The sequence below is a fragment of the Xylaria bambusicola genome, assembly GCF_022495145.1.
Source record: "Xylaria bambusicola strain CBS 139988 unplaced genomic scaffold F5B22scaffold_59, whole genome shotgun sequence".
Lineage (NCBI taxonomy): Eukaryota > Fungi > Ascomycota > Sordariomycetes > Xylariales > Xylariaceae > Xylaria > Xylaria bambusicola.
The window spans coordinates 182,009-206,249 of NW_025953612.1; the positions used below are offsets into that span (position 1 = coordinate 182,009).

The 24,241-nt window shown below is 48.6% G+C and overlaps 7 protein-coding genes and 1 non-coding gene across 8 annotated transcripts; 6 read left to right on the forward strand and 2 right to left on the reverse strand.

Annotated features, from left to right (window-relative positions):
- Nucleotides 1–2,851: 2,851 nt before the first annotated feature.
- F5B22DRAFT_639321 (uncharacterized protein) lies at nucleotides 2,852–3,772 on the forward strand (the record flags this gene model as incomplete). Its single annotated transcript, XM_047977701.1, has 3 exons — nucleotides 2,852–3,389; nucleotides 3,429–3,569; nucleotides 3,609–3,772. 3 exons carry the CDS (start codon nucleotides 2,852–2,854, stop codon nucleotides 3,770–3,772), a joined length of 843 nt encoding a protein of 280 aa, XP_047826554.1.
- A 634-nt stretch (nucleotides 3,773–4,406) lies between these two features.
- F5B22DRAFT_t173 lies at nucleotides 4,407–4,509 on the forward strand. The gene has a single exon. It is a non-coding gene; the product is annotated as a tRNA-Arg (tRNA).
- Nucleotides 4,510–5,307: 798 nt separating this feature from the next.
- F5B22DRAFT_455808 (uncharacterized protein) lies at nucleotides 5,308–8,890 on the forward strand. Its single transcript, XM_047972008.1, has 5 exons — nucleotides 5,308–5,884; nucleotides 5,943–6,963; nucleotides 7,167–8,024; nucleotides 8,101–8,287; nucleotides 8,360–8,890. The coding sequence occupies exons 1-5, from the start codon at nucleotides 5,400–5,402 to the stop codon at nucleotides 8,866–8,868; spliced, it is 3,060 nt and encodes a 1,019-aa protein (XP_047826555.1). The 5' UTR covers nucleotides 5,308–5,399; the 3' UTR covers nucleotides 8,869–8,890.
- Nucleotides 8,891–10,078: 1,188 nt separating this feature from the next.
- Nucleotides 10,079–12,480, forward strand: F5B22DRAFT_624424 (GTP cyclohydrolase II-domain-containing protein). The gene is made up of 2 exons (XM_047976126.1): nucleotides 10,079–11,922; nucleotides 12,086–12,480. Exons 1-2 carry the CDS (start codon nucleotides 10,714–10,716, stop codon nucleotides 12,125–12,127), a joined length of 1,251 nt encoding a protein of 416 aa, XP_047826556.1. The 5' UTR covers nucleotides 10,079–10,713; the 3' UTR covers nucleotides 12,128–12,480.
- Nucleotides 12,481–14,253: 1,773 nt separating this feature from the next.
- Nucleotides 14,254–16,497, forward strand: F5B22DRAFT_455884 (amino acid/polyamine transporter I). The gene is made up of 5 exons (XM_047972009.1): nucleotides 14,254–14,538; nucleotides 14,636–14,674; nucleotides 14,760–14,820; nucleotides 14,887–15,445; nucleotides 15,507–16,497. The coding sequence occupies exons 1-5, from the start codon at nucleotides 14,434–14,436 to the stop codon at nucleotides 16,375–16,377; spliced, it is 1,635 nt and encodes a 544-aa protein (XP_047826557.1). The 5' UTR covers nucleotides 14,254–14,433; the 3' UTR covers nucleotides 16,378–16,497.
- Nucleotides 16,498–16,616: 119 nt separating this feature from the next.
- On the reverse strand, nucleotides 16,617–17,921 carry F5B22DRAFT_639324 (uncharacterized protein; the record flags this gene model as incomplete). The annotated part of the gene is made up of 1 exon (XM_047977702.1): nucleotides 16,617–17,921. One exon carries the CDS (start codon nucleotides 17,919–17,921, stop codon nucleotides 16,617–16,619), a length of 1,305 nt encoding a protein of 434 aa, XP_047826558.1.
- A 437-nt stretch (nucleotides 17,922–18,358) lies between these two features.
- On the reverse strand, nucleotides 18,359–20,142 carry F5B22DRAFT_624431 (uncharacterized protein). The gene is made up of 2 exons (XM_047976127.1): nucleotides 19,063–20,142; nucleotides 18,359–18,955 (listed from the first exon to the last, which is right to left on the reverse strand). Exons 1-2 carry the CDS (start codon nucleotides 19,665–19,667, stop codon nucleotides 18,601–18,603), a joined length of 960 nt encoding a protein of 319 aa, XP_047826559.1. The 5' UTR covers nucleotides 19,668–20,142; the 3' UTR covers nucleotides 18,359–18,600.
- Nucleotides 20,143–22,444: 2,302 nt separating this feature from the next.
- On the forward strand, nucleotides 22,445–23,469 carry F5B22DRAFT_455934 (uncharacterized protein). Its single transcript, XM_047972010.1, has one exon. It carries the CDS (start codon nucleotides 22,851–22,853, stop codon nucleotides 23,436–23,438), a length of 588 nt encoding a protein of 195 aa, XP_047826560.1. The 5' UTR covers nucleotides 22,445–22,850; the 3' UTR covers nucleotides 23,439–23,469.
- The last annotated feature ends 772 nt before the right edge of the window (nucleotides 23,470–24,241 follow it).

A 24,241-nucleotide genomic window follows, 5' to 3' on the forward strand; every position in this document is an offset into this window, starting at 1 on the left:
TCGAGATGATCCTGTTACAGGCAATGAGGTCCTAACCGCGGGAGCCCGGGAACGTGGGGCTCTCTACTAGAGTTGTGCCTCCGACATGGCACCTTAGGCAAGCGTTAGCATGCCCTTGGGCAGTCGCCGTGAGTGTTATTGCTGTGAAACAATCCTCTAGAGGAAGTCGATGTGCAGGTGGCGTTATGTTGTAGTTAGCAGACGCTCAGATACATGTAAGGCTTCACGCAGCATAGGTGATCTCATCTACAAGCTTGTCCCTGTCACGATTCCTCTGCTGGATTTCGTTCTAACACAAGGAACAAGAGAAGCTAGAGCTAGCAAGTGTGAACTGCTAAAAGATGGGCCGCGGGTACGACTAAAGGGATAGGGTGGAACAACCAACTCGCTCGATGCCAAGGCTGATGTGTAACTAGGCTAGCTACTAACGTAAGATAGGCACATACCTGTTATGAGATTGTTAGTTCTGCAAGTCAGATGAGGCACGACGAGGTAAAATGAAGTCCATTACGATTGCCTAATATCTGTTAGATGCCTACCTAACGAAGTAGGTAAAGAGAGAGGATTCCTCGGTACTGGAGGTTTTCCATCACGCCTGTGAGGCAATTTAATACTACCTACCATGCACGGGTTTTTTGATTAAATACGAGGCGTTTTACACGCAAAATATAGTTGGCTTAAGACAATCACGCCGGATTTATCCTATGTGGAAGTGCATATGATTCCATGGAAACTGCTTTCAATCACAATCCTTACGCCAGAAGACAGTATTTCGCACCCAAGGTTTCATATCCGGCCCATCTCAAATAAAACGGAAAAAGTCGGCCACTTTTTCCCCCGATAGGCTTGACATTCACAACTACATGGCCATAATTCATCATATGGATCATGACTGTGAGTAGTCGCAGCGCTCCTGGCGACTAAAAGTCTCCCTTTGGTCAGTGGCACGACCCGGTCGTAGTGTCATGATAGGCACACCTTCTTCTCGCTGAGGGAGTGTTGGTAATGGCTATGTAATTTTTCTTGGCCACCAACCTAGAACTCTTGTGTATTCCCCCCCAAAAATACATACTTTGTGCAGGTCCTCATCGTCCATAAAGCCTGGCGATGGTCCAGTCTTGTCACTCATTTTTCTGTTCTTCAATCACCACAAATCTAATCAGCGCCCTCTCTCTCTTTAGCAGTTTGCTCTAAACAACTCTTTCATCTCAAGTATCATTCCAGTACAGTCAAGTCAATCTGCTACCAGATCCCTTCAAATACTGACGTCGATGATTTAGAAAACAAATCAAACGTACAATCAATCAAAATGGCTGTTTCCACCCACACTGATCTTGTCAACGAAGTTAACTGCTGCTCATGCGGCTACAATAACATGGCCGGTCGCCTGACTTGCGAAAACTGCGGGAGCAACATTCTATATGTTGTCAGAAATTAAATGTCTCATTTGACAAGGTTGGTAGCTGAATTCCCTCCTTTAACGAGCTTCAATACAATTACTTACATTATCACCTGCTTTATTATAGCTTGGACATCCATATGGAACAGGCTGTCGGTTAAATCGGCAACTTTTAAATAATTATGGGTGTGTTTTGGTTTCGCCAGATGCTGGGTCACTAGATGCCAGGAGACTGGTTTATTATAAAACGGGGAAATGGCAACAATCATAGCTTGGTTCACCCAAACAGCCTCGTTACAAGGAGACTCTTGATGTATGTAGTAGAAGCTGGCCCGCAAATGCGCACTAGAGCCTTTGCGCAACAACAAGTACCATATTGACCCACCACCTGCACAGAATTCCTGAAAGCTCATAATTACATATTTCTTGCGGTGCACTAATTCAGGTTCCACTACTCGGCTAACAACTAGGTTGATAGAACATCTGTTAAATAACGAACAGAAATCTCTTATTATTATAGAAAGGGGTGAGGGGCAGTTCAGACAGGCGGACTTAGCCCCTGTTTCAGCCACTAGGTAGCTTAGCCACAGGATTCACTTCTACAGCCCAAAGTGTAGGTGGGGCTATATAATAACCGTTAAACCATTTAAACGTTTAACGGTGTTGTTTTTAATGTTCGAGAATAAAAGACTGCTTAATAAATAGCGATAACCTTAATTTTTTATAGCTATATCTATAATTATTTCATCTAGTGTTAAAAGTGGTGAGTTTTGATGAGAAACTAGCTAGTGTATGGATTTAATTGTTAGGTTAATGTGCCTGTAAGGCTATAACTAACTGTTGGTACTGTTACACGTGTAACCTCTGTACCGGTTGAAGAATGCAGTTCGCCTTGCACTTCGGCCGTACGAAGGACCATTGCAGGCTGTTCATGACCTTCCAAGACATGCAGGCAATATTGGAAAGTGAGGTTATACAGACTTCGCTTCTTGAAACAGACCCTAGAGACCCAGGCGGTCTGGGCTGGCAGATCATTTGTATATAGAGCCTCCTCAAGCTACCAACAGCCGAGAAGGAGTTGGTTGGTCAAGGACTAATGCAGCCCTAGTTGATCATTGTAATCAGAATCCTCAGTTCCAAGCCCAGTTCAATCTGCCCTTGTTATAGGTACCTAGAGTTCTTGGCTGTTGGTCGTATGTTGATCGTCCTAATAAGTATTTAAATCTCCTCCTCTTCTTGACCTCTTCTCACGCACTTTTCTCTCGCGATTATATTTTTGTCTTTCTCAGTAGATATATTCCACGGAAATTGCTTATTGGTTAAGCCAACCTGCAATCTACCTGACGCTAGCTACACAACTTTGAGCACTGACTGAGTCCTCCTCTCACTCAGCACTCTTTCCTCTTTCGCTCCACATCTTCCGCATTTACCATTCATAACCTTCTGTTCAACATGCCTGCCGTCAGGGACTCGATTCGCCAGATTGATGACCAATCTTGGCTAATTGAGGGGAGCCTGCTACTCTCCCGCAAGCAAGCACCTTCCTCTGGTCTCGCGTCCTGGAGTGATGGTAATGGCGATTTCTTTGTCCTAACCAGCTCTTCCAACCCTCCATCTGAAACACAGCCGCTCTCCGACACCAGCGAGATTCAGAAAGTTTATGATGCAAGGGAAGGTTCAGCTGTCTGGCGGGTTGGCGAGGCTTTCATTAAGTTGAAAGAATTGGTTACTCTCGATGCAACGAGGGAACATACCACCTTGCAGTACCTCCGAAACAAGCAGCCGCTTGATTTCAATATCCCAGAGGTCTATTACTACACCGACCCCGGTAATCGTTACTTGATTGCTTTGAGTAAAGTTCCCGGCCGCACTCTGAATGAAATATGGTATGAGTTGGAGGAAACAAAGCAACAAGAGTGTGTCCGGCGCATCGCGAAGATCTGCATAGATCTGGCGACTTGGGAGGGTCAGGCTATTAGTGGGGTTGATGGTAAACACTTTACCGATCAGTGACTGCAAAAGCCTAGAGCCCAAGATGAGATGAATTTCGATCCCGCTTATGTTCTCAAGAGCTGTAAAGAGATTGGGATGGATTGTTCGTCTTTTGTTTTCTACCATGCCGATCTTGGACCAGGAAATATCCTTCTGGATGAAGTGGATGGGTCAATTGGTATCATTGACTGGGAAACTGCTGGATAGGTCCCGAAAGAATGGATTTGTACCAAATTTCGCTGCTCATCTGGCCTAGATTTGCCACAAAGAGCTGGAAATGTTGCGACGACGGATTGGAGGGCTCGTGTTGCCCGGGAGTTAAATAGACTGGGTTTCAGTGACGCTGTTGATGACTGGGCAACTTGGTGGGGCCTTTATTAGGTCCATAGCTACCTTATAATACATCCTCGGGATTCTGTAACGAACCTACCTGCCTTATATCACCTGAGAGGCAAGGGCAGCAACGTCAGAAGGATCTTGATCTGTAGGGAATAATAGGATAGTCGGCGGGTGTTCGTTAGGGAGACGTAAGGGGGCTCCCATCACTGCGCGAAGATAGGAGTCTGGGCAGCACCGGACTCATTAATGTAATTATAGGTTAATGAGAGTATGAAATTGATAGCTATGGAACTATAAAAGAGTGACAAGATGCATAGGGAATCACGAAGTTATATAGATATAGGAAATGGTAGAGGAAAGGTGAACGGGACCAAGAAGGTCTCCCACTTGGTCGGGCTAAGACCTTTTCATAAGAATACTATAGGAAATTACAATAACAGTTGTTTAACGTTCTAAGAGATGACTCTATCTAGGGTTATCTAAGGTTAAAAGATGAATTCTTATATATCCTCCAGCTCTTACACTGTTTACAACATATGACGGAGTCGTTCTCTTTGTTGGCATAGTTCAAAATGTGCCTGATTAGCAGTTTTACGTGGAAAGACCAAATAATGGTGGGTTATAATAAATTACAAGAAAACAAAACCTCTCAACCAATAACCTTCAAAGAAGTCATGCCCGGCTGGCGCAATGGCTAGCGCACTCGACTTCTATTGCGGGGTTCATGGATTTGACCCCCAGAGATCGAGAGGCTGTGGGTTCGAGCCCCACGTCGGGTATATTTTCATTTTTTTATATTTATTCCTCAACCTCTGTATATAAGTTTTTGATCTACCTATTTATAAGCACTCTACTCCGTACATGCTTCTTAGTTAAACATGTACTGCTTGGCAAGATTTAGAAGTTTTACCATTCTTTTGCCAATTGAGAAAATGCACCAGCTGTGCTGCAGAGCATAGCTTCTTGTTCATCGATCAGAGTAGCGGATATCGCTACCCACACAACGCAGGCAGAGACGGCCTGACATAGCTACCTATATCGATTTGCTAATGTGATGTGTGTGATGTGACCAGACTTTGGCTGACCGAGCTGTCTGACGTTCTATCCGAGCATTCCCAACCGAATGGCTTCGGCATTTCATAGGACCATTATTCTCTCAACTAGATTGCCGAAATCCCCATTATTAAACAATTGGACATTGACTTCTAGGGCCCAATATTCAAGGTAATGGATCCGCCTGAAGAGGTGGCCAAGAGAGTATCAATCCCGAGTTGTGCGACACCAATGGGCTATCTATTACCATGGCGCACCAAGCAGCGCACGTCACCTTCGCAAATGATCAGGGCGCTGCACTGTCATCACCTTTAGTGGAAAAACAACGTCAGGGCGGTTGGAGCTGTTGGGTTGCAGTTGCAACGGGCAGTGCCACCTCATCCACCAATCTCACCCTAGGGATCATCTTTCAGTTGGTCGAGCTGATCTAATTTGCCCGGTAGGCAGACACGCAGGGGGCGGTTGGAGGCTTACGGGGAAGCGGCGCTTAGAAACCACTACGATCAAGATGATGCGAACTTTGATTATCTTTTCCCTCCAAGATTCAGAGTCAGAGGAAAGAGAGGGAGGAAGAAACAAGAGAGAGCACAAGTGAAATTGCTCGGTATTATAGGTAATGGACCCTCTTAGTGTGACAGCCTCGGTTGCAGGCTTGCTCACGGCCGCGCATGAGGTCATCAAGTTGCTGAAGCCGTATGTTTCGGCTGCTCGAGAGACCCCGGGGATCATTGCGCATGTTCGCGATGAGACTGAGAGCACACGGATCGTGTTAGTCGGTCTGCAGTCAATCGTCCAGGGAATACCCGGGAGGGTAACTCCCGGGGGTGCGCTCGTCGGTGTCGATCAGGTCGTCATAATATTAACCAGTGGCGTCCTGCTGTTTGCAGAGCTCGAGGGAGCGGTCCGAGGTTTAGTAGCAGCTCCACCATCGCTGCGTAATAACGAAAATTCTAGCAATGCGGCACTCTCACCAACGCAGTACCGACTGCCGCTACGAGCAAGGCTACAATGGGGGCACCGAGAACAGGCGCTGGGACCGCTACTGACGCGGCTGCAGGGGTTCAAGGTGTCGGTAACGGCGGTCTTGATGCTGCTACAGAGGTAAGAAGTCCTTTTTCATCACCCGGCAGGAGTGTGTTAATGATGATTGGATCTCAAGCGACTCGAACCGTCGAGCAGAGCACCTGCAAACGGAGTTGGCTATCAATATCGGGGCTCTTCTGGATAGCAATCACGACTTGTCGCGGCGCATGATGAGACTCGAGAATCCCTCTTACGTGCCGACGAGCCGGTCGCAGAGTAGACGGAGCAATATGTCCAATGCGACGGTGACAAGGCTCGGGAGCATTGCTGCCGCATCAGCTTCGAGTGGGCAGAGAGCAGTATCTTCGGAGGTGGCTGCGGAACAAACGGGCACCGCAAACGCAGTCACCGCACCATTAACACCTCCCTCTGAGACAACTCTTTCGGTCTCCAAACCCAATTCTCGGTCAGTATTCGAGTTTGAGAGCGACCTCGAGGCATCGCCCGTGTACCGCCGGGTCAAGCGCGATACAATGGATTTTTCCTTCCGGAGTTCTGTTGCACGTACACATGCCTGGTCGATATTCTCGGGTCGAAGTCTCGCTGATGTATCCGTGCTCTCTGTTATCGCACTACCCCTCGACGTGGAGGAGGTGACGAACAAACATCATTACATCAACACTTGCGGCCAACAGATGACTCCAGTAGTGGAAGGGATCACGAATACTCCCAAGCCAAAGTCTCTACGGGGAGAAGAGCAGTTTATTTTTCGCGACTGTTATATGATCTACTCCCAACTAATTCAGATCCCAGGGTTCCCGGAACTGTTCGAGACGGAGTGGCAAGCGCAGCAAGTAGCGAATGACGAAGGCGCCGTCGCAATGGATCAGTCGGGGCAGAGCCCAGCACCGCAGCTTAATATGTTCAGAGCCTTGAAGAGCATATTCCAAACAGATGCGCCGTATCGCCTCCTTTCTGGCGAGCTCGGGTGGAACCTAGATGATGAACTGCAGTCGTACTCCAACCAGTCTTCCGATCAAGTAGCGAAGAAAGCCTATTCCCTTTTCTTGCAGCTCTGTATGAATTCTGGTATTGAGATTGGCGATTTACCTTGCGCTGTGGAGAGTCCACGCTTCACCAACAGCGGTTTTCTCAGGGTGAGTTGAGCTTCCCACAGGCAGATCGACCATTGGGGCCTATGAATGTGCTTGGGTCTGCCTTTAGTCTTTTGTCTTTTATTTTTTATGCTGAAATTTGATTTCGCTCTCTCCATCTCCATCTTTTTTTCTGCTATTGTTGTGTTGGTGGTTCGTCGCCATTTTTAACGTATCACGCTTATGATGCCTCTTGTGAAATGTAGGTGTTGGCATGCGTCAGCAAGTCTCTTAACGATCTAATTGGTAGCGGAGTGATCTGCCCGCTCGATGTATACGACCTCGACGCCCTCTTGTCCCGAGAAAGTTCATTGTGCCTACCTCAAGAATGGGCTGGCCAACATCAGCATTCGTTTTTCAAGCTCGTGGATTCTCAGCGATCGTTCGTTCAGGATCTCCTATCCCTGATTGATGCTTTAGAAAAGTTAGCTCTGTACCATCCACTGCTCTTGTCAGATCATCCTCACATATCACCCTTGTTCTTTTCATGCTACGCGGACTCTGAGATTGAACTTCTGCTTGCGGTTGAAAGAATGATGTTGTTACCACCCCGCGAGCACTTTTGGGCCAGTTTGATTCGTCGGTGGTCTGTCACAGCCGAGACTCTAGGCTCCTTGATGATCACGAACAACAGAAAAGTTGGAACAGTTCTTCAGGAAGTTATAAGAGAGAAACGCAATATTCTTACATTCCAGCCCGACGATGAAGAGCTCTTACAAAAGGAGCTAAAACTCATCACAAGCTGCACAGAATCACTATCGAGTTTGTCCAGGATCTTTCCTCTAATAGCCCAAACTTTCCGAGATATACTGGACGCCCCATCTGGAGACTTAGCGGAAACAGAAATGATAGATTCAGCCCAGCAGAAGGACTTTGCAGAAGGCCGACGACTTGTGGACCATACGCTTCGGGTTATGAATGGGATGATTAGGCAGACCGAGCTTGAGGATGAATTAGGGGATATTCTCCGTTGCTTGAAAGACTGCCGGAGTGAAAGATTTGGACACCTTATTCGGACTGATAACTTACACGTTACCCCAAGCTATTCAGTTCGAGCCGAAAAGGTAACCAGATGCGTCAAATTTCTCCCAAACCGCCGCCCCCTATTAGCCATAAGCATAGACTAATGTCCATCTACAGTACTATGTCTATCTATTCGAAAAGAATCTTCTATTACTCACGGGACTTGAATATGATTCCGAGGAAGGGCAGGAATCACCTGTGCTAGGTAAACAGCATTGGATCGCCCATGACCCTACTAACATTCAGCTGAATGGTATGATATACTTCGCCGACATCATGAATGTCGAATTATTGGGCAATTACGGTATGTTTGCGTGCCGCATTCTATATTATCTGATTTCCGCGCAAGCTAACTTTTGAATCTGGCGACTCTTAGGAGTGTATATATGGTGGCGATCAGGCGACAGCAACGAAAACATCTTATTGAGTTTCACAAGCGAACAACAGACAATGCAGTGGTACGAGTCTCTAAAAACCCTGGAAAGAAAGTATCATACGCCCTCTGTCATGCAGAGAAGATCTGATGTCCACTCCTTCGTCTCGCTACAACCTGCTCATCAGTGTGAGAATCTACACGCAGGTGAAGGCGATGATGACGACGAGCCCGGTTGCGAAGACAGCATGAGCAAAGATGATTCAGAGACCGCTTCACAGTTTTTCCCGCATCACCTGCAGAGTTCGAAACCGACGTCGGATCTGATGCAATTGTCTGCTGGTACACAGTCACTGTTAACTCCCCCCTTGACGCCGCCCCCTCGCCTGCAAGACCGCCCACTTTTATATTCGAGGTCGCCACATCAGACAGGCTCTAAAACTAGCTTGACAAGTGGTTGGAGCAGAAGGAGGTATGCCGTCCACCCTTCCATGGGCTTGGCTGGTAACTAGAGCCAATATCTGTTTAAGGATATTCCTCCTCATCACTTGCACCATCATCGACCCTCCGAGGATAACACCGCGCCCGCACAAGACGCTCCAAGGCAGCTCTTATCTCTGGTCCAGCTTTGCGCCAGTCCAGCTGCTTCTGCGCCGACCAGCCCTCGTCGTCTCATGCCGTTGCATCTGGGCCCATGGCGAGAGCCTGCATCATCTCTAAGCTCGAGAACTACGCCACATGATGCAAACACGAGTACTATCTCGGGTCGGATGCGTTGTAGTTTTGATTCGGCGTGTCCAAGGGCGTCGACATGAGCAGGGTGCCGTACCGAGCCGGTCCCTCGCATTCAATTGATGGGAACCGGGTTTCTGGTCACAGGTCAATTGGGAGTATACCTAGGACAATTTTGTGAGCATCTGATTAGCCTAGTGCTTCTATGCACGTAGAAAAATGTTACAAGTCCATAGATTACATGGGAATAATCTGACGATGACTAGCCTGTATGAGTGTTGTCACAAGAAACCCGTGATCGGAACGACATACCTAATCGCCCTCATAATCAATACTAGCTCCACACTGGAGGAGCAGCTTTATACCCTCGATCAACTCGGCGTGTTGTGTCGTTGAGAGCCATTCAAGAGTGTAAAACTCCCGGTCGACATATTGAATAAAATCCGTTTCCTACCGCAGAATGCGTCGCAGGGCGAGATGCAGCATAGCTTGGAACCGAAGGTACTCATTCGATATGAGTGACCAAAGAATCGGGCTTCAGGTGGGTTTATTCGCCGTAAAGCCGCAGTCTTCACTGTTATCTACCTATAGGTAGCTTAAGATCTTTCATTTTCTATTCTACCTTGTAACGCCCTTATCATCGCCAACCTAGATATCTAGTGGGTATAGACAATATATAGCCATTGCCTTGGTTAGAAGACTGTTAGCAATATTCCGGGTGAATATTGACAACCCCAGAATATCTGGGTATAATATCCAGGGTGTTGTGTGTTCTGTTGTGCCCTACCTGAGACCCGAGCTCTGTTCAACGACTCAAGCCTCGAAGCTTATTCATGTCGACAACTCCACCGCATCATGTCATAATGACCACTTATTTGAGACGTACCAGATCCATCCCTACCTCGAGTTACTCTACATTAAATGCATACATACATACCTACATACATACATACATACCTACATACATACATACATACCTACATACATACCTACATACATACATACATACATACTTATGTAGTAGTCAATGAGTAAGTAGAGGGTACATGCCTTGTCACTAAATATAGGCCCAAGGAGAGTGTCGCGCATGACTAAGGTGGTGTACCCCACCCCCACGCATCGGCCTGGGCAGAAGCAGCTCTTGATGACAAGCACTGGCCCGTGGTCATTAATAATATGACAATGAGTTGGTCATATAAGCTTTTTCCACAACCTGGCTAGTTGAGAACCCCGAATTGCCGAGAATGAAGAGGAGGGCGGCCTTGGAAATGCTGCGCCTTGCAAACTCTTCATTCATCCAAGTTGTGATGGCATCCCTCTTTTTAAGTACTTAGGTAGTTAGGTACCTGGTTAGCGACCTTACAGTTACCTACAGTTAGACTTGACCTGCGCAAGTTACCTAAATCCTCCCTCTACCTCTCCATAAAGCAACATCCCTAAGGATTCTTACATAGTACACGCCCGACCACCGGGTCTTACTTGCTTACATACCCTACTGAACACAACTTCTGCCTTGGACTGCACGTGTACACAACTCAATTCACAGTCTTTTCACTTCACAGACTGCCCGCAGCCCTCCCATTGATCGATTACCTCATCCTGCCTCTACACACCCCGGCGGCGCAATGACGCCTGGATCCGACGATAGAAACGCCAGTGGTAGTGGTAGTGGCGGTGGGATTGGCAGTGGGATTGGAGGTGGAGGAGCCGAGGTCGACAGACCACAGCACAGAGACACGCCCGATCTTCCCTCGTTCTACTCACCATGCTCGCAACCCGTTCGAGACACCAGCGCCCACCATGCTGTACGAGAGCCCTTTTCCCTGTCGCCCGCCGCGCCCGCCTCGCCCTCTTCGCCCTCTTCGCCACCAACTCTCGGAGTGCCATCCGTGACACTGAACGCCCTCGGCTCGAGCGACGCTGCCCTCCTGCCGCCGTCCCTCCTATCGCCCGCCTTCACACCTCCCGCCACCCCCGGCACTACCACACCCCGCAGCGAGCAGCCCCGCAGCGTCCCTGTCGACTCGTCCATACCGTCCGGCGGCTGCGGCACCAAGAAACCCCGCCTCCTTGAGACCCTGCCCGACGTGCGATGCGTCGTGCGCGCACGCATACCCACCACCGGCGGCACCGAGATGTTCCTCCACCTCTACACAAACGACGTCGACAACAAGGAACATCTGGCTATCGTCTTCGGGCCACATATCCGGAGCACATCGCTCGACGAGCCGAGAGAAGGAGAGACAGAGATGGATCGCATGGTGCGAGGCGCCTACACGGGACGCCTATACCCCGGCAGGACACAGAGCGGCATGATAGGCGGCCCCGTGAGCCCGCCAGATTCCGACGGTAGCAGCAGCAGCAACGACCCGCCCCTCGTGCGCATACATTCGGAATGCTACACGGGCGAGACAGCCTGGTCTGCGCGCTGTGATTGTGGCGAGCAGCTGGACGAGGCGGCGCGGCTCATGTCCCTGCCCAGCGCCAAGTCAGGTGGCATCATCATCTACCTGCGTCAAGAAGGCCGCGGCATCGGCCTCGGCGAGAAGCTGAAGGCGTATAATCTCCAAGATCTCGGCTCCGACACGGTCGAGGCGAATTTGCTGTTACGACACCCTGCTGATGCCCGTAGTTACGGCCTTGCAACGGCTATGCTGCTTGATCTGGGCCAGAAGGATGTGAGGCTCCTGACGAATAATCCGGATAAGATTCGCGCTGTCGAGGGGCCGAATCGCGAGATCCGCGTCACGGAACGCGTGGCTATGGTGCCGCTGAGCTGGAAGGGGAAGGGGGGCTTCAGGAGTCGGGAGGTGGAGGGGTATTTGAAGACCAAGGTACGTCTTTTATCAATTGCTTGCTATTATAACCTTGTCTTCCCGTTGCTGTGTTGTTTTCACTCCCTTTCATCTATTCCGCTACCATTACTCTACCCCTTTTCAATCATGGATCGCATAGCCCCAGATGTCCATCAACCTAATCAAACCTTGTTGCTCCCAGATCGAAAAGATGGGCCATATGCTGGATATGGGTGGTCTCTAAGGAGAAAAAAAAAAGATGAGATTACAATATTACAATCATCAATGTAGATATAGATATATATGCATCATGTGTAGATTACATGCGTCTTTTTTTCCTTACTTATGCAAGTACTAGGTAACTAGGAACACATACTTTATTTTGTCACTCGTTTTGTCACGTCATGTCATGTCATAACGAGGTCGAACCATATAGAAGTGGCGTTTTGGGCATGGGGGAGTAAGTAGGATCAAAAATTCTCCAAGAAAAGAAGCGGAAGAAATGCCTACGGAATAGCGAAATAATTCATTCTCAAGCCTTTTCTTTGGCATTTCATGCAATGTGATGAAGTGTATACTTGTATGAATCCATATATGGCTTATTCTATCATACGTCTTTGAAAATGGAGAAGGAAAAAAAGTTAACTGGGATCAGGTTGTCTATCTTCTCGCTTATTTACTCCTTGTTGTTGAAGGCTCTAAAGGTAAATCTAGCAATAGTTACCCTAATCAGTAGGTAAGTAAGATTCTTGACAGCTATGTATGTAGGTACAGCTTTCAGTCAGTCGCTGCTAATGGAACTGCGCAAAACTTTATTAACTGTTCACTTGAGAATACACCTTCAATTTTGCTGGAGGCTATAGAATAACAACCATGCGCGAACTTGTATATTTCGAATCTTTCATCCATGTTGCTGTTGAACGTGAGTGAACGAACTCGAATTATTGAATTGGTTATATAAGAATGATGTCAATTCCGGACGAGTGAAAACCCCTATTATTAGAGTTCGACCGCACAGTCTTGCATGACTCTTAGTATGTACTAAAGTAGCTAATCTAGCCTCTCCTGACTGTCGGTAGATGTGAGTTCGTAGCTGGAGATTTTACTTAAGATGTATATAGGATGTTGGGCTGCTATCTATACAGCCGATGAATAGCTCGTCTAATTACACGGTATTGTATGCATACTGGTACTCAATGCTTGGGTTTTCATAATGAGCTGAGTGGACTTACTGGTGACTACTGTAGAGTTTCAAGGGCTTAGGACTGATAACATATTGCATGTAGGTCTGATACCTCTTTCGCCGCCGTCGTAATAAGCCAATCTTATATTTATGACACGATTCTGTTTACTTTGCTGTTTTGCTCCCGCGGCGGTTTCTTGGAACCATTAATCAATTCACTTGCGACCATATGCCATTAGGAGCTGGCGATTTTAATACTTGTTGAAGCTCCATTTCAAGCCGTGACTTCTTGTCCAAGCCCGAGACCTCTGAGGCACGTGAAAATGGATTTAGATATAAGTAAGGTCATGAAACCTGGACAGAGGGGATTATATATGCTGAAGGCTGTGAAATATGACTGGAAATGATAGGTAGTGTTAAGTTCTTAAGCTCATCCTGATTAGATGATAAGGAATGCTGCCAATCTAAGGAATGTGAGTGCTAAGTGTAGCTATAAGACTCCAAGTTCACGATCGTGACATAGTGAAACATGGAAAACAAAGATGATGAAGATGAGGGAAGCGATAAAGCGACCAAACTTACAATAGGTAAGCAGTCCTTACTACCATCTACTTAACTGTATTGATGAATCAGATGAATGTCAAAATGTAATGAGAATATATTACTTACTTACCTGAAGAGTCTAGACTGTCGAATCTGACACAGCCTAACGAAGACTCGACGACACTACATACTATGTATCCCAGTAATTTCAGATAATCACTGGGGGCGCGTCAGATACGTATTTTCACACGTACACCACGAATACACATGAGGAGAGATAAGACGGCATTTATTTCGTAAGTAGAAAACGTCTCCCCTCCCTCCCTTGTCCGTGACCGGGGCCCGTTATCAATGAATCCAAACTGCAAAAGGCGTAGGATGAACCGATCGAGCTGGGGTAGCGTGTAGTGTATTTTACTTATCTTTGCCTAGTGTACCTATTCAATTTCCATTCCCCCCTGTCTAAAGGGGATACACGGACACTAAACTACTGCAGGAAGATATACCCAGATAGATAGCCAGACAGATACAGCTGACTGAGTATGGATGGATGGATGTAGGTATGCAGGTAAGGTATAAGAATGGTCGATGTCACGCCGCCATGCATAGCATGCATGAGAGAGATGCAGCTGCATTTTTTATTACATCATCCCATCCCATCCATCTAAGTATCTCTCTATTTGTTTTATTTTTTATTTTATTTCCCGTTGTATTCGCTTCATCTCATTCGTCGCGCAATATCTACGGTAGAGTACCTAGGTTAGGGACTCACTGGGCTTAAAAAGTACACATGGGAAACGTATGATACGGTTTACAGTAAAACCATGGCCGACGACTCTGAGCGACAAGCGCCCAATAACCCCGTCGCGACTCAGGACGAAGACCGGCTGGCGCAATTCGGGTACGAGCAGGAATTGAAGCGAGACTGGGTAAGCCACACACGTAATTCATACATGCATGGATTTTATAAACTTGACTAGGTAGTTACTTGATTTGCTGACTGATTGGATTTATTTATTGGAATAGGGATTGGCGCACAATTTTGGCGTGTCTTTTTCGATCATTGTAAGTGCGAGGGAAAGCTCATCAACGTCAAAAGACAATGAATATGTATTTATCATGAGGTCGAGCTGACGCGAGAGACTTCAAGAGTGTTATTACGGGTCTCACGACGTTATTCGGATATGGATTGAACACGGGCGGTCCAGCTGGTACGTCTTAGTCCTCATCTAATTACCTTGTCTAGGTAGCTAACACATCAATTTCTTCCTATCTAGTCATGAGCATCGGCTGGATCGTCGTATCCTTCTTCACACTCATGGTAGCCATCGCCATGGCCGAAATCGTATCCGCTATCCCCACGAGCGGAGGCCCGTACTTCTGGGCTGCCATGATCGCGCCCCGGCGCTGGTCCGCCTTCGCCGCCTGGATGACGGGTTGGTTCAACCTCCTCGGCCAAGTCGCCGTGACCACCGGCATCTCCTTCGGTCTGGCGAACCTCATCGCCACGGCCGCGACGGTGAAATCCACGACTTACGAGCCCTCGGCGTCGAAAACCATCGGCATATACGCTGCTGTCCTCGTCTCACACGGCTTGGTTAACACTTTTGGCGTGCGCGTGCTCAAGTACTTGAACAACGTCTCCATCGTGCTGCATTCTGCTGGTGTCACGGCCATTGCCGTGGCTGTCCTTGCCAAGGCCCCTACGCATCAGTCTGCCGAGTTCGTCTTTGGATACCTGAATGATGGCACGGGTGTCGACGGGAGCCCGGGCTGGAGCGAGCGCGCTTCGCCTGCCTACCTCGCTGTGTGCGGTAGTCTTCTTGCGCAATATACGTACGTCACCTCACCTCGCATTCATGTAGAATGAAATTAAACTAACAAACCACTTATATAGACTAACCGGGTTCGACGCCTCGGCGCATCTCTCCGAAGAAACGCGCAATGCATCGTGGTCGGCTCCCATAGGCGTAGTCTCATCCGTCGGCTTCAGCGCCATCTTCGGGCTCCTCGTGCTGCTGTCCTTCCTCTTCTCCATCCAAGACCTCGAGGCCACCATCTCGTCCGCGTACGAGCAGCCCGTCCTCCAGATCTTCATCGACGTGTTCGGCGAGGACGGCGCGCTTGCGCTCTTCAGCATTATTATTATATGTGTCTGGCATTGCGGCCTGTTCAGTATGACGAGCAATTCGCGCATGATGTTCGCGTTTGCGCGAGACGGCGGGATACCCTCTTTTTTCCACCAGGTCGATGCGCGCTTCAAGAGTCCTATCAGGGCTGTCTGGCTAGCTGCTGTCTTGAGCTTCATATTGGCGTTACCGTCTCTCGGTAGCGATGTCGCCTTTGCCGCGGCCACCAGTATCGCCACGATCGGTCTCTACATCAGCTACGGTATCCCGATCCTCCTCGGCTTGATCTGGCATAAAGAGTTCGTCGCTATGAAAGGGCCGTTCGACCTCAAGGGTTTCAGTAGGATTATAGCTTTCATCGCCGTCGCGTGGATTCTCGCCATCTCCGTCTTCTTCGTCCTGCCGACTGCGAATCCCGTCACAAGCCAGACGCTCAATTACACCGTCGTGGCAGTGGGCATCATAGCTTTTGGTGCGATAGGTGCTTGGGTCCTGTGGGCGAGGAAATGGTTTACGGGCCCGGCAGCTGAGGTGACGGAGGCGATGGAACGAGGCGTTGACCTGACAGACCCAACCGCTGTTCTGGCCGCAGAAAAGGGAGGCCAGGCGATGGGCACTGCCACCGAAGGTAGCGAATAGAAGTAGATAGCGCACATTGACTCTTTGGGACAACAAGATTTCAAGTTTTAGTATTGCGGACTGGGTTGCATTAATCATATTCACTGTGAGATGCTACGGAATGTTAGAACTCAATTGCTTTGCAGGCGATTTCAATGACGAACTATGCAAGGAACGAAACCGCTTGCTGTCTCATTTGATCTTCTATTATATGTTGCAACCTTTTGCAATGTGATTGTTTCAATCGGGTATCTTGCTGCCTATGAAGTCTCGGGGGGCTGGGGCTGGCTATCGGGTTCCCGTCCGTCATCGTTGGTAAATTTGGTCATTCCCAATTCTAGCATTGTCCTTCTCTCACGGCGCGGCGCAACCCCGCGGCTCAGTTTACGCTTCTGAATCTCCCTCTCCTTTTGAGACTTCTTTGCCTCCTCTTCCTCTGTCAGCATTGTCCCCTCCATGCTCAAGTACCCATAGTCACCGCTACTGCCAACTTCGTAGTTCTTGATACGAAAGCGTATGGGCGTGTCAGCTGTGATTCTAGCGCCGTCTTTGTTTACCCAGTATCCTGTAGCATGTACCTCGGTATGATCTCCCGTAGCATCGTCTTTCGCCTCAGGCTCGGCTTGTTCCTTATCCTTCCTAGCATGTTGATCAACCCACCGCCAGTCCCGTGGTAGCCGTTCGGACTCAATCGATGCGTTGAATTTGCCCCAGCAGACGACGCCAATGTGACCTCCACTCTGGATATTGACTAGACCTTCTAACCAAGCGCCTCGAGAAGGCCGAAAGATATCAATCTCGACAGTAAGCCAGCCAAAGCTGACGGCGTGTTCGTTGATGGATTCGAGTATGGCTACATCCTCCATGCCGCTATCTTGGGTGAGCGAGCCGTCTCCGGGCGCTGCGCCGATGCGTGGGTTGCGGTAGGAAAGAAGAACGCCGCCGAAGCCAGGAACATAGTGGTTGAGGAGGGGTTCGAGGTGTTGGTTCATGTAGCCCTGTACAGGCTCACTGATGCCGAGGGGATGGAGCGGGAGATACTGGGAAACAGTCTGGGTATAAAAGGGGAATTGGTGTTCGATTGACTTTCCAGCGCCTAGAATGGCCTTTGAACGTGATGACTCGAGCACCACGACACCGAAGTGTTCTTGCGCAGGCGCAATGACATCTTCGTCATGATCATGATGCTTGTTATCCTCGTCGTCGAGCCTACTCTGTTTCGACTTTTTCTTCTCCTTGTCTTCCTTGTCTTCCTTGGATGACTTCTTCTTTCTCGATCGCTTTTCGCCGTCGTGGTCGCCTTGTTCGTCGGCCTCGTGTTGCTGCTGTTCTTCCTCTTTTATGTGGGAATGCTTCGGCTTGCTTGCCTTGTGGGCTTTATGCTTCTTTTTCGGGGAGGATTCGGTCTCTGCAGGCTCGGCGGGTAGGGTGGAAGCGGGAACTGTATGACTTTTCGATCGCTTGTGTTTACGCTCTGATTTTTCGGCATGGCTCGGATCTAAGTGTCGCTTTTTGGAGGATTTGTGACGAGGCTCGTGGCCGGTGCCGTTTAGTCCCGGCGCCATTGCAGCAGCTACTTCTGCCATTTCGGCACACACCACAACTGAAGAGAATGGTGGAACACGGCCTGCTGGGGTGCTGGGGTGCTGGGGTGCTGAGGTATCTAGAGAGAATGCGACGGCGATGGTGTGGATTTCAATCTTGAATATGAGGTAGGTACTGGCTACTAGTGGTGATGGGGGCCAACTGGGAAGAGTAGAAGAAAAAAAGGTAAAAATGAAGCTATCTACTGATAAGAAAATTTAGTGGGGCAGTCTGGATAGGTTAGGGGCGTCCAGAGGGCGTCTCAACCATGACAAGCCCAGCGTAGATGCACTGCAATTTTAGCCCCGTGGAAGGGGATGACCATGACCTAGAATTCTAAACCACCAGACGAGTGCATCGCGGGGAAGAAAAAAAAAGGATGTATATATATATATATGATTTACCTTCACTATATATACACAACTCCCGTCAGGGGGCAGAGATGCATGATTCTTAATATCTCACTTTCATGTAGTTAATTCAAACTCGTCAATTGATAGATACCTAGATAGGTAGGTATGCTGTCTGTATACCTGCCAAGGTATACCTAGGTAACCATATTAGCCAACTTCAGCTTCTCGAGGTGATGCCAGCCACAAGTATCATCCGTACTTCAATATGATATTCAATATGATATTCAACTTATATTCAACTTATTTCTTATAGTTTCGACGCTGCACCGACCGCCCTGCCAACGACGTCGCTCAGTGTCTCCATATCCCCAGGCCCAAGTCCTAGCTTCTTATTGTCAGTCTGCTCGTACAGAGTGCGTCCCTCGGCCCAAATGCGCCTCAGTGTCGCCAACGCCGCTAACGGGCTGCTCTTCTCCCACAGCTGCTTCTCCAGATCGCGTACTTCCTGAATTGGCGTGTAGCTTGTAGTCCACTCCACGCCTGTCTGTTTCTCGAATTCCCGCACGATCTCCATGGGCGTCGTCACGAATGACTGCACCTTCAGAGCCTTGCCTTTTGCCTCGGATGGGTTGCGCAGTGCTGCTACCACTAGTTTTCCGACGCTGTAGTCCCCGAGTTAGTCTGGCTACACTGAGCACGCGATACGGTAGGTAGTCTCTTCAGTAGATAAATAAAAAGTAAGAGGTACGAAAGAAAATGGGATACGAACTCGGGCATGCTTGTGAATCCGACAGCGTCGTCGCCACTGTTCACAACGACGGCTTTCCTGGATCCCACGTCGTACCCACCGATGGCCTCGACGCCTGGCACGAGGCTTAGATACATGTCGATATAAGGACCCGTCACCAGATACGTGCACTGCACCCTGTGTATCTCATTCCGGATGAACTCGCGCACCTTGAGCTTGTTCTGGTGAGGCTTCTCGTCCTTGCTGGAGGCGTCGTACTCGATATCCGTGCCGTACTCGCTGGGGAAAAACCACTGCACAGTCGCGCTGTTCTCCGCGAGCTTGATGAGGTCGGTCTGGGCGAGTAACGAGTTGCGCCCAAGACAAGACACCACCACGTCTACACCCTCATATGCGCGCGTCACATCGTCGGCATCGCTGATGTCCCCCGTGATGATGCGCAAACCCTGCGACTTCCATGTAGATAACAGTGGCTGCTTGTCGGGGTTGGAAGCGGTGCTCTCCGATGTGAAGATGGATATGCTGTGTCCAGAGGAAGCTTTTGCCGACAGGATGGCGCTGGTGATGTGCTTGCCGATGGCACCCGTGCCGCCGAAGATGAGTATGGAAAACGGCAAGGAAGCCATGGCGATTCTGATTCTGTCCCGTGATGACTTGCCGAAGCCTGACAATTAATTATATGCCGAGTGTAGTAAGTAGCTGTAGATTATTAAGATGCTACGTCAGTAGAACGAAGCAAAACAAATTGAGGGGAACATGAGCTGAGGTAATTGCGCCATCTTAAGTAAATGCACCCATACTTGGTGTTACACTGCGGGTTGAAGCACAGCATCTCCATCGACGTCAAAGTTGGCCAGCATCGAAGCCAGCAGCATACCAGCATGTATTATCTTGCGTGTCCAAAGGCGCGCCCTTTGCTCCCTTTTCTCGCTAGGTGTTATCTAGGCTAGTGTCACGTAGCCGGTTGAAACAGCGAAGCAGTATTTGACACTTTCAAACGGGCGTCCCACATGGGAAGCCGTAGTTCGGCATCAAGAAGAGATGCTCTACCAATACATATTTAGGCGCGTGATATTTATTTGGTACTAACATGTCATTGTCACAACGGTACTTGCCGTAGCTGAATTCCGCCTAGTCCAGTGAATGTATCACTTTGGCTTCCATTTCAACTCCGCATACCTCTAAGACCCAGTTATATTGGCCCCTGACCCATACCACCCATGTTTTTTAAGGTGACATTATTGCTACCTAGTACCATTTCCATATACTTTAGTTACAATTAGTTGTTTAATTAACTATTAAGGTAGCTTGAATTAAAATAGTTACATCTTTAAAAAGCCCTAATTTAACGCTATTTGTAGGTTATTTTATTTTTTTTAGATTTTAAGGGGAATAATGCCGTGAGACCTAACGAAACCAAAGGTAGATGTATTTAGCTATAAGAGTATAATGTAGCATTTTGTAACGATGATAGTTGTAGTTACATCTAGCACAGGCAACATTAGTATGAGAATGGAAGTAACTATTAATTTAGCTGCTCTAATTGGCTGCAGGGATTAAAATAGTGCCTTGGCAGGTATGCGGAGTTGAAATGGAAGCCAAAGTGATAGAAAATCACTTTGAACACGGATAGCAACGGCTTGAGATCGGTAGATAGTAGAAGGTGGGTTAATCGGCTGGTCAAAGATACCGGTACCTCGCTGACCGCTGCCAAACAATTTATTTAACTCGCCAAATCTCGGTACCGTGGGCTGTTTGTCGTCGGTGAACACCGGAGACGCATGTGTATGTACATGGAGTCTTAGATACCTACATAGGTAGGCATCAACTGTGCGCCGATTCATTACCCGCATTGGCTATCTAATCTACTACAATATGACCGACTGTATGAGGTGTCTTATTCGATCTGATCTGAATCAACAATCCCCACATCCATCGGGATAAATCTTACGTCACTTTAGCGTAAGGACGACGAGCTTTTGTGTCTAGAGAGTGTCTACATAATTAGTAGAAAGGAGATCATTTGTTGTACGCTGCCCTCGGCTGCGTATTGCCTATCTCAGTGCCTCGGCCTCTATCATCGTACGTGTACAACAAACACATAATGCTCGGTGACCGTTAGATTCTCTAAGTATGAAGGTCAGGATCAATGATCCTCATGCGTTGCATACGTTATGTGTATAGATACTACCTACACACACTATGGGTTGGCACCGATCATTACTGTGAGGTCTTCCCGGGAAACAGCAGGTAGCAGGTAGCAGGTAGGCCGCTTTTAGTGTCGCGTACTAGTAGAATATGTAAGTAGGTACAGACGATCATGAGAGGAGCAATTCTCGTGATGAAAATTAAACGGCGGCGGCGCGCGGCCTGTTCCACACCACCACAACCACGACCACGACCACGACCATTTTGCCCCCCCGCCTCGGCGGAGTGTGGCGTTAGCTATCGCTCACAGCTCTATGGCCAGACCAGACGCAGAAACCCCAGCCCGGTTAGCAGCATCCCAATATTGTTCAGGGGTGACCCATCAGCCCAAGCTCAGCCGGCGTTAACGTTGAGATGCTAGAGTAGCTGCACGCGGTCGAGGGCAGTCTAGCTATGGCAGCTGTTATCTATCTATAGCCCCGACGCAGCAAATGGCGTACGAAGCCCAGTGTCTGCCCAGTCTTTTTGAGTTCAGCACTACCTACTTTCCTATCGGTAGGCGAGATGGACAGCCGCGGAGGTGATGCCGTGTCTAGATGCCATTAGTGCTAGCGACTAGGTACCATAAGCAGCGTACTAAGTATGCAAAGCAGTAGGTAGATAACCATCTAGACGTCTGGATGGATGGGGGATGGCGTAGGCCGCGAGCAAGATGGAGAGTGCCGGGTACATCAGGATATAATAAACATGGCCCGGGGGGAGGAACTTGGCTTCTTCTTGTTGTTCTTCATCTTTATCACACGTTTGGTATCTCACCACTTTCTTAATACCTATCTAGAGTACATATAAGTAGGTACCTGCTGTACTCTATGACGATTCTTATATAACCTATATTTGACACATAGCTACATATTACCTACATACTTACCTGTATTACCTAGAGCTCGCCTAGAGTTACGGTAATCGTGTTTCAGATCAGATTTCCAGGATAAAGTAATCTCGCCATTACGATCGCCGGATCGACATTTCTACGAAGCTCAGGTTCATATCAGGCTCTCGAAACGGCAGTCCAACAACGACAGGCCCAGAGGAGGAGACAGACAGACAGTACCCACTCAGCGTCAAGTCAAATCATCTCCACCCCTGGAGGAATCTCGGGCTAGTTTGATGAACTCATATTCATCCCATATTACTCAATTCCGTCTTTTCTGCTTCCCCTTAACGGTGGAAAGCTCCGGGACAGCCCTGCCGACTCAGTACTTAGGTGGACCATTCAGGACGATTCCCCCAGTCTCTGCCCAGTGAAGCGTCGTCACCAGTGCCTCGCATCCTACTACGGATCAACCTGCAGCAGAAACACACACACACACACATAGCGCCTATCAAGCATACCAAGCGTACCAAGCAAGTATATCAAAGCAAGCAATCGAGCACTCACAGTACACACCGCCAAATCAGTAATGCAATGAATGACCTTGAACCACCAATTTCTTCCGATTGATTCAATGCACCTCCCATAGCTTGTCGTATACCTACATTGTAAAAAGAAGAAGAAGAAGAAGCTTCAATCGACACGGGAACTTGGTCGTGTGCAATTTGACTCGACTCAACCCAACTCAATACCATCCCACTGGGCCTGTATCAGCCCCGTCACAGAAACAATGAACCGTCACCTCGAGAATAGTGCTGTACCGACAGCAGCAGCGGTGGTGCACAACCTCGACTTCGCAGTGCGAGAATATCTCCTATTACAGGACCAACACGAAGAACTCTGCCAACGCCTCCATCAGCTATCCCCGTCACTTTCCTTATCATCATCCCAATCATCGACAACATGCACGAAAAAGACACCTTCACTAGCTTCTTCCTCCACAGCTGTAACGTCGCCCTCGGTGTCTCCAACGCCCTCCCTCTTCGGTAGGGATAGCCTCTCCCCATCTCCCCCGTCAGACCAGCGAATGACGTCACGTACCCGCAACCGTGTACATCATCAACAGCAACATCAACAGCAACATCAACAACAACGCCAAGCCCTGTGCACTGATTTTGATTGGGACGAGGTAGCTGCCGCCGACGCGAAGCTATTCGACGTCAACGAGGGCATGAAGAGGGCGCTCACGGAACTCCTGAATTGCGAGGCTGTCCGCCGGGATAAGGCCATGCGCACGTGGGTGCAGACACGGCTACTCGAGACGGAAAAGGAGCTCCGACGCGGGAGGAGGAGGAGGAGCTCGGCGACTGCAGACTAACTAGGTAAACGACATGGAAAGTTAATTCTATGCGGGCCGGAAGATTGGTTCATCACATCAGTTCAGTCAACTGTTCCGATCCCCGGCACGGCAACGGCGAATGGCGATGAAGCGAGTACCCTCCCGGTCGGGCGACTGGGGTGAAAAGAGACGAGAGGAGAGACGCGCGAAAAGTGAAGGGGGGAAAAAAGGTACTGCTCGGAGTAGCTATCTAAAGCCATGTTGGCTGGTATTAATCATTGCATTGGAACCAACACCTATTCTTTCTGGGTTCTTTTGGTTTCGGAATATTCGGATACTGTCTAGCCCGTGGCGGTTTTGCATCTTTTGTTTTTATCAAATTTCAATCCAGGGCGGAGAAAAAGGCACAAAATACCTAGGGTGGCGCGGCGTTCGTGGGATCATGGAGGGAACTAGGTACCTTACCTTACTATATGGTGGCAAGCTGATAAATTGCCCATCGGGAGAAAAATTGGCGGAATTGGAATTAGAAGGGCTTATATTCTATGGTACACAGGACATACGTGTATCTATTTTGTGATTTGTGATGGCGCTTGGCATCTACATATTTCTTACCGCTGCCTGCCGCCTTTGAGTGCGGAATTTGGATCAAGGCCTTTAATACATCCCTTACCTATTTTGTTCAAATTTTTGATTTTCCGAGTATGTGATATGTGGTGTAGAATCTTGAGAATGATGGATGGCCGGGAGTGACGATTCGGGATTACGTGTAGGCGAAGAGCAATGCGCGAGATGAGATGCATAAACTGAGATGCCCTCATGAGACAACGAACGATGAACGA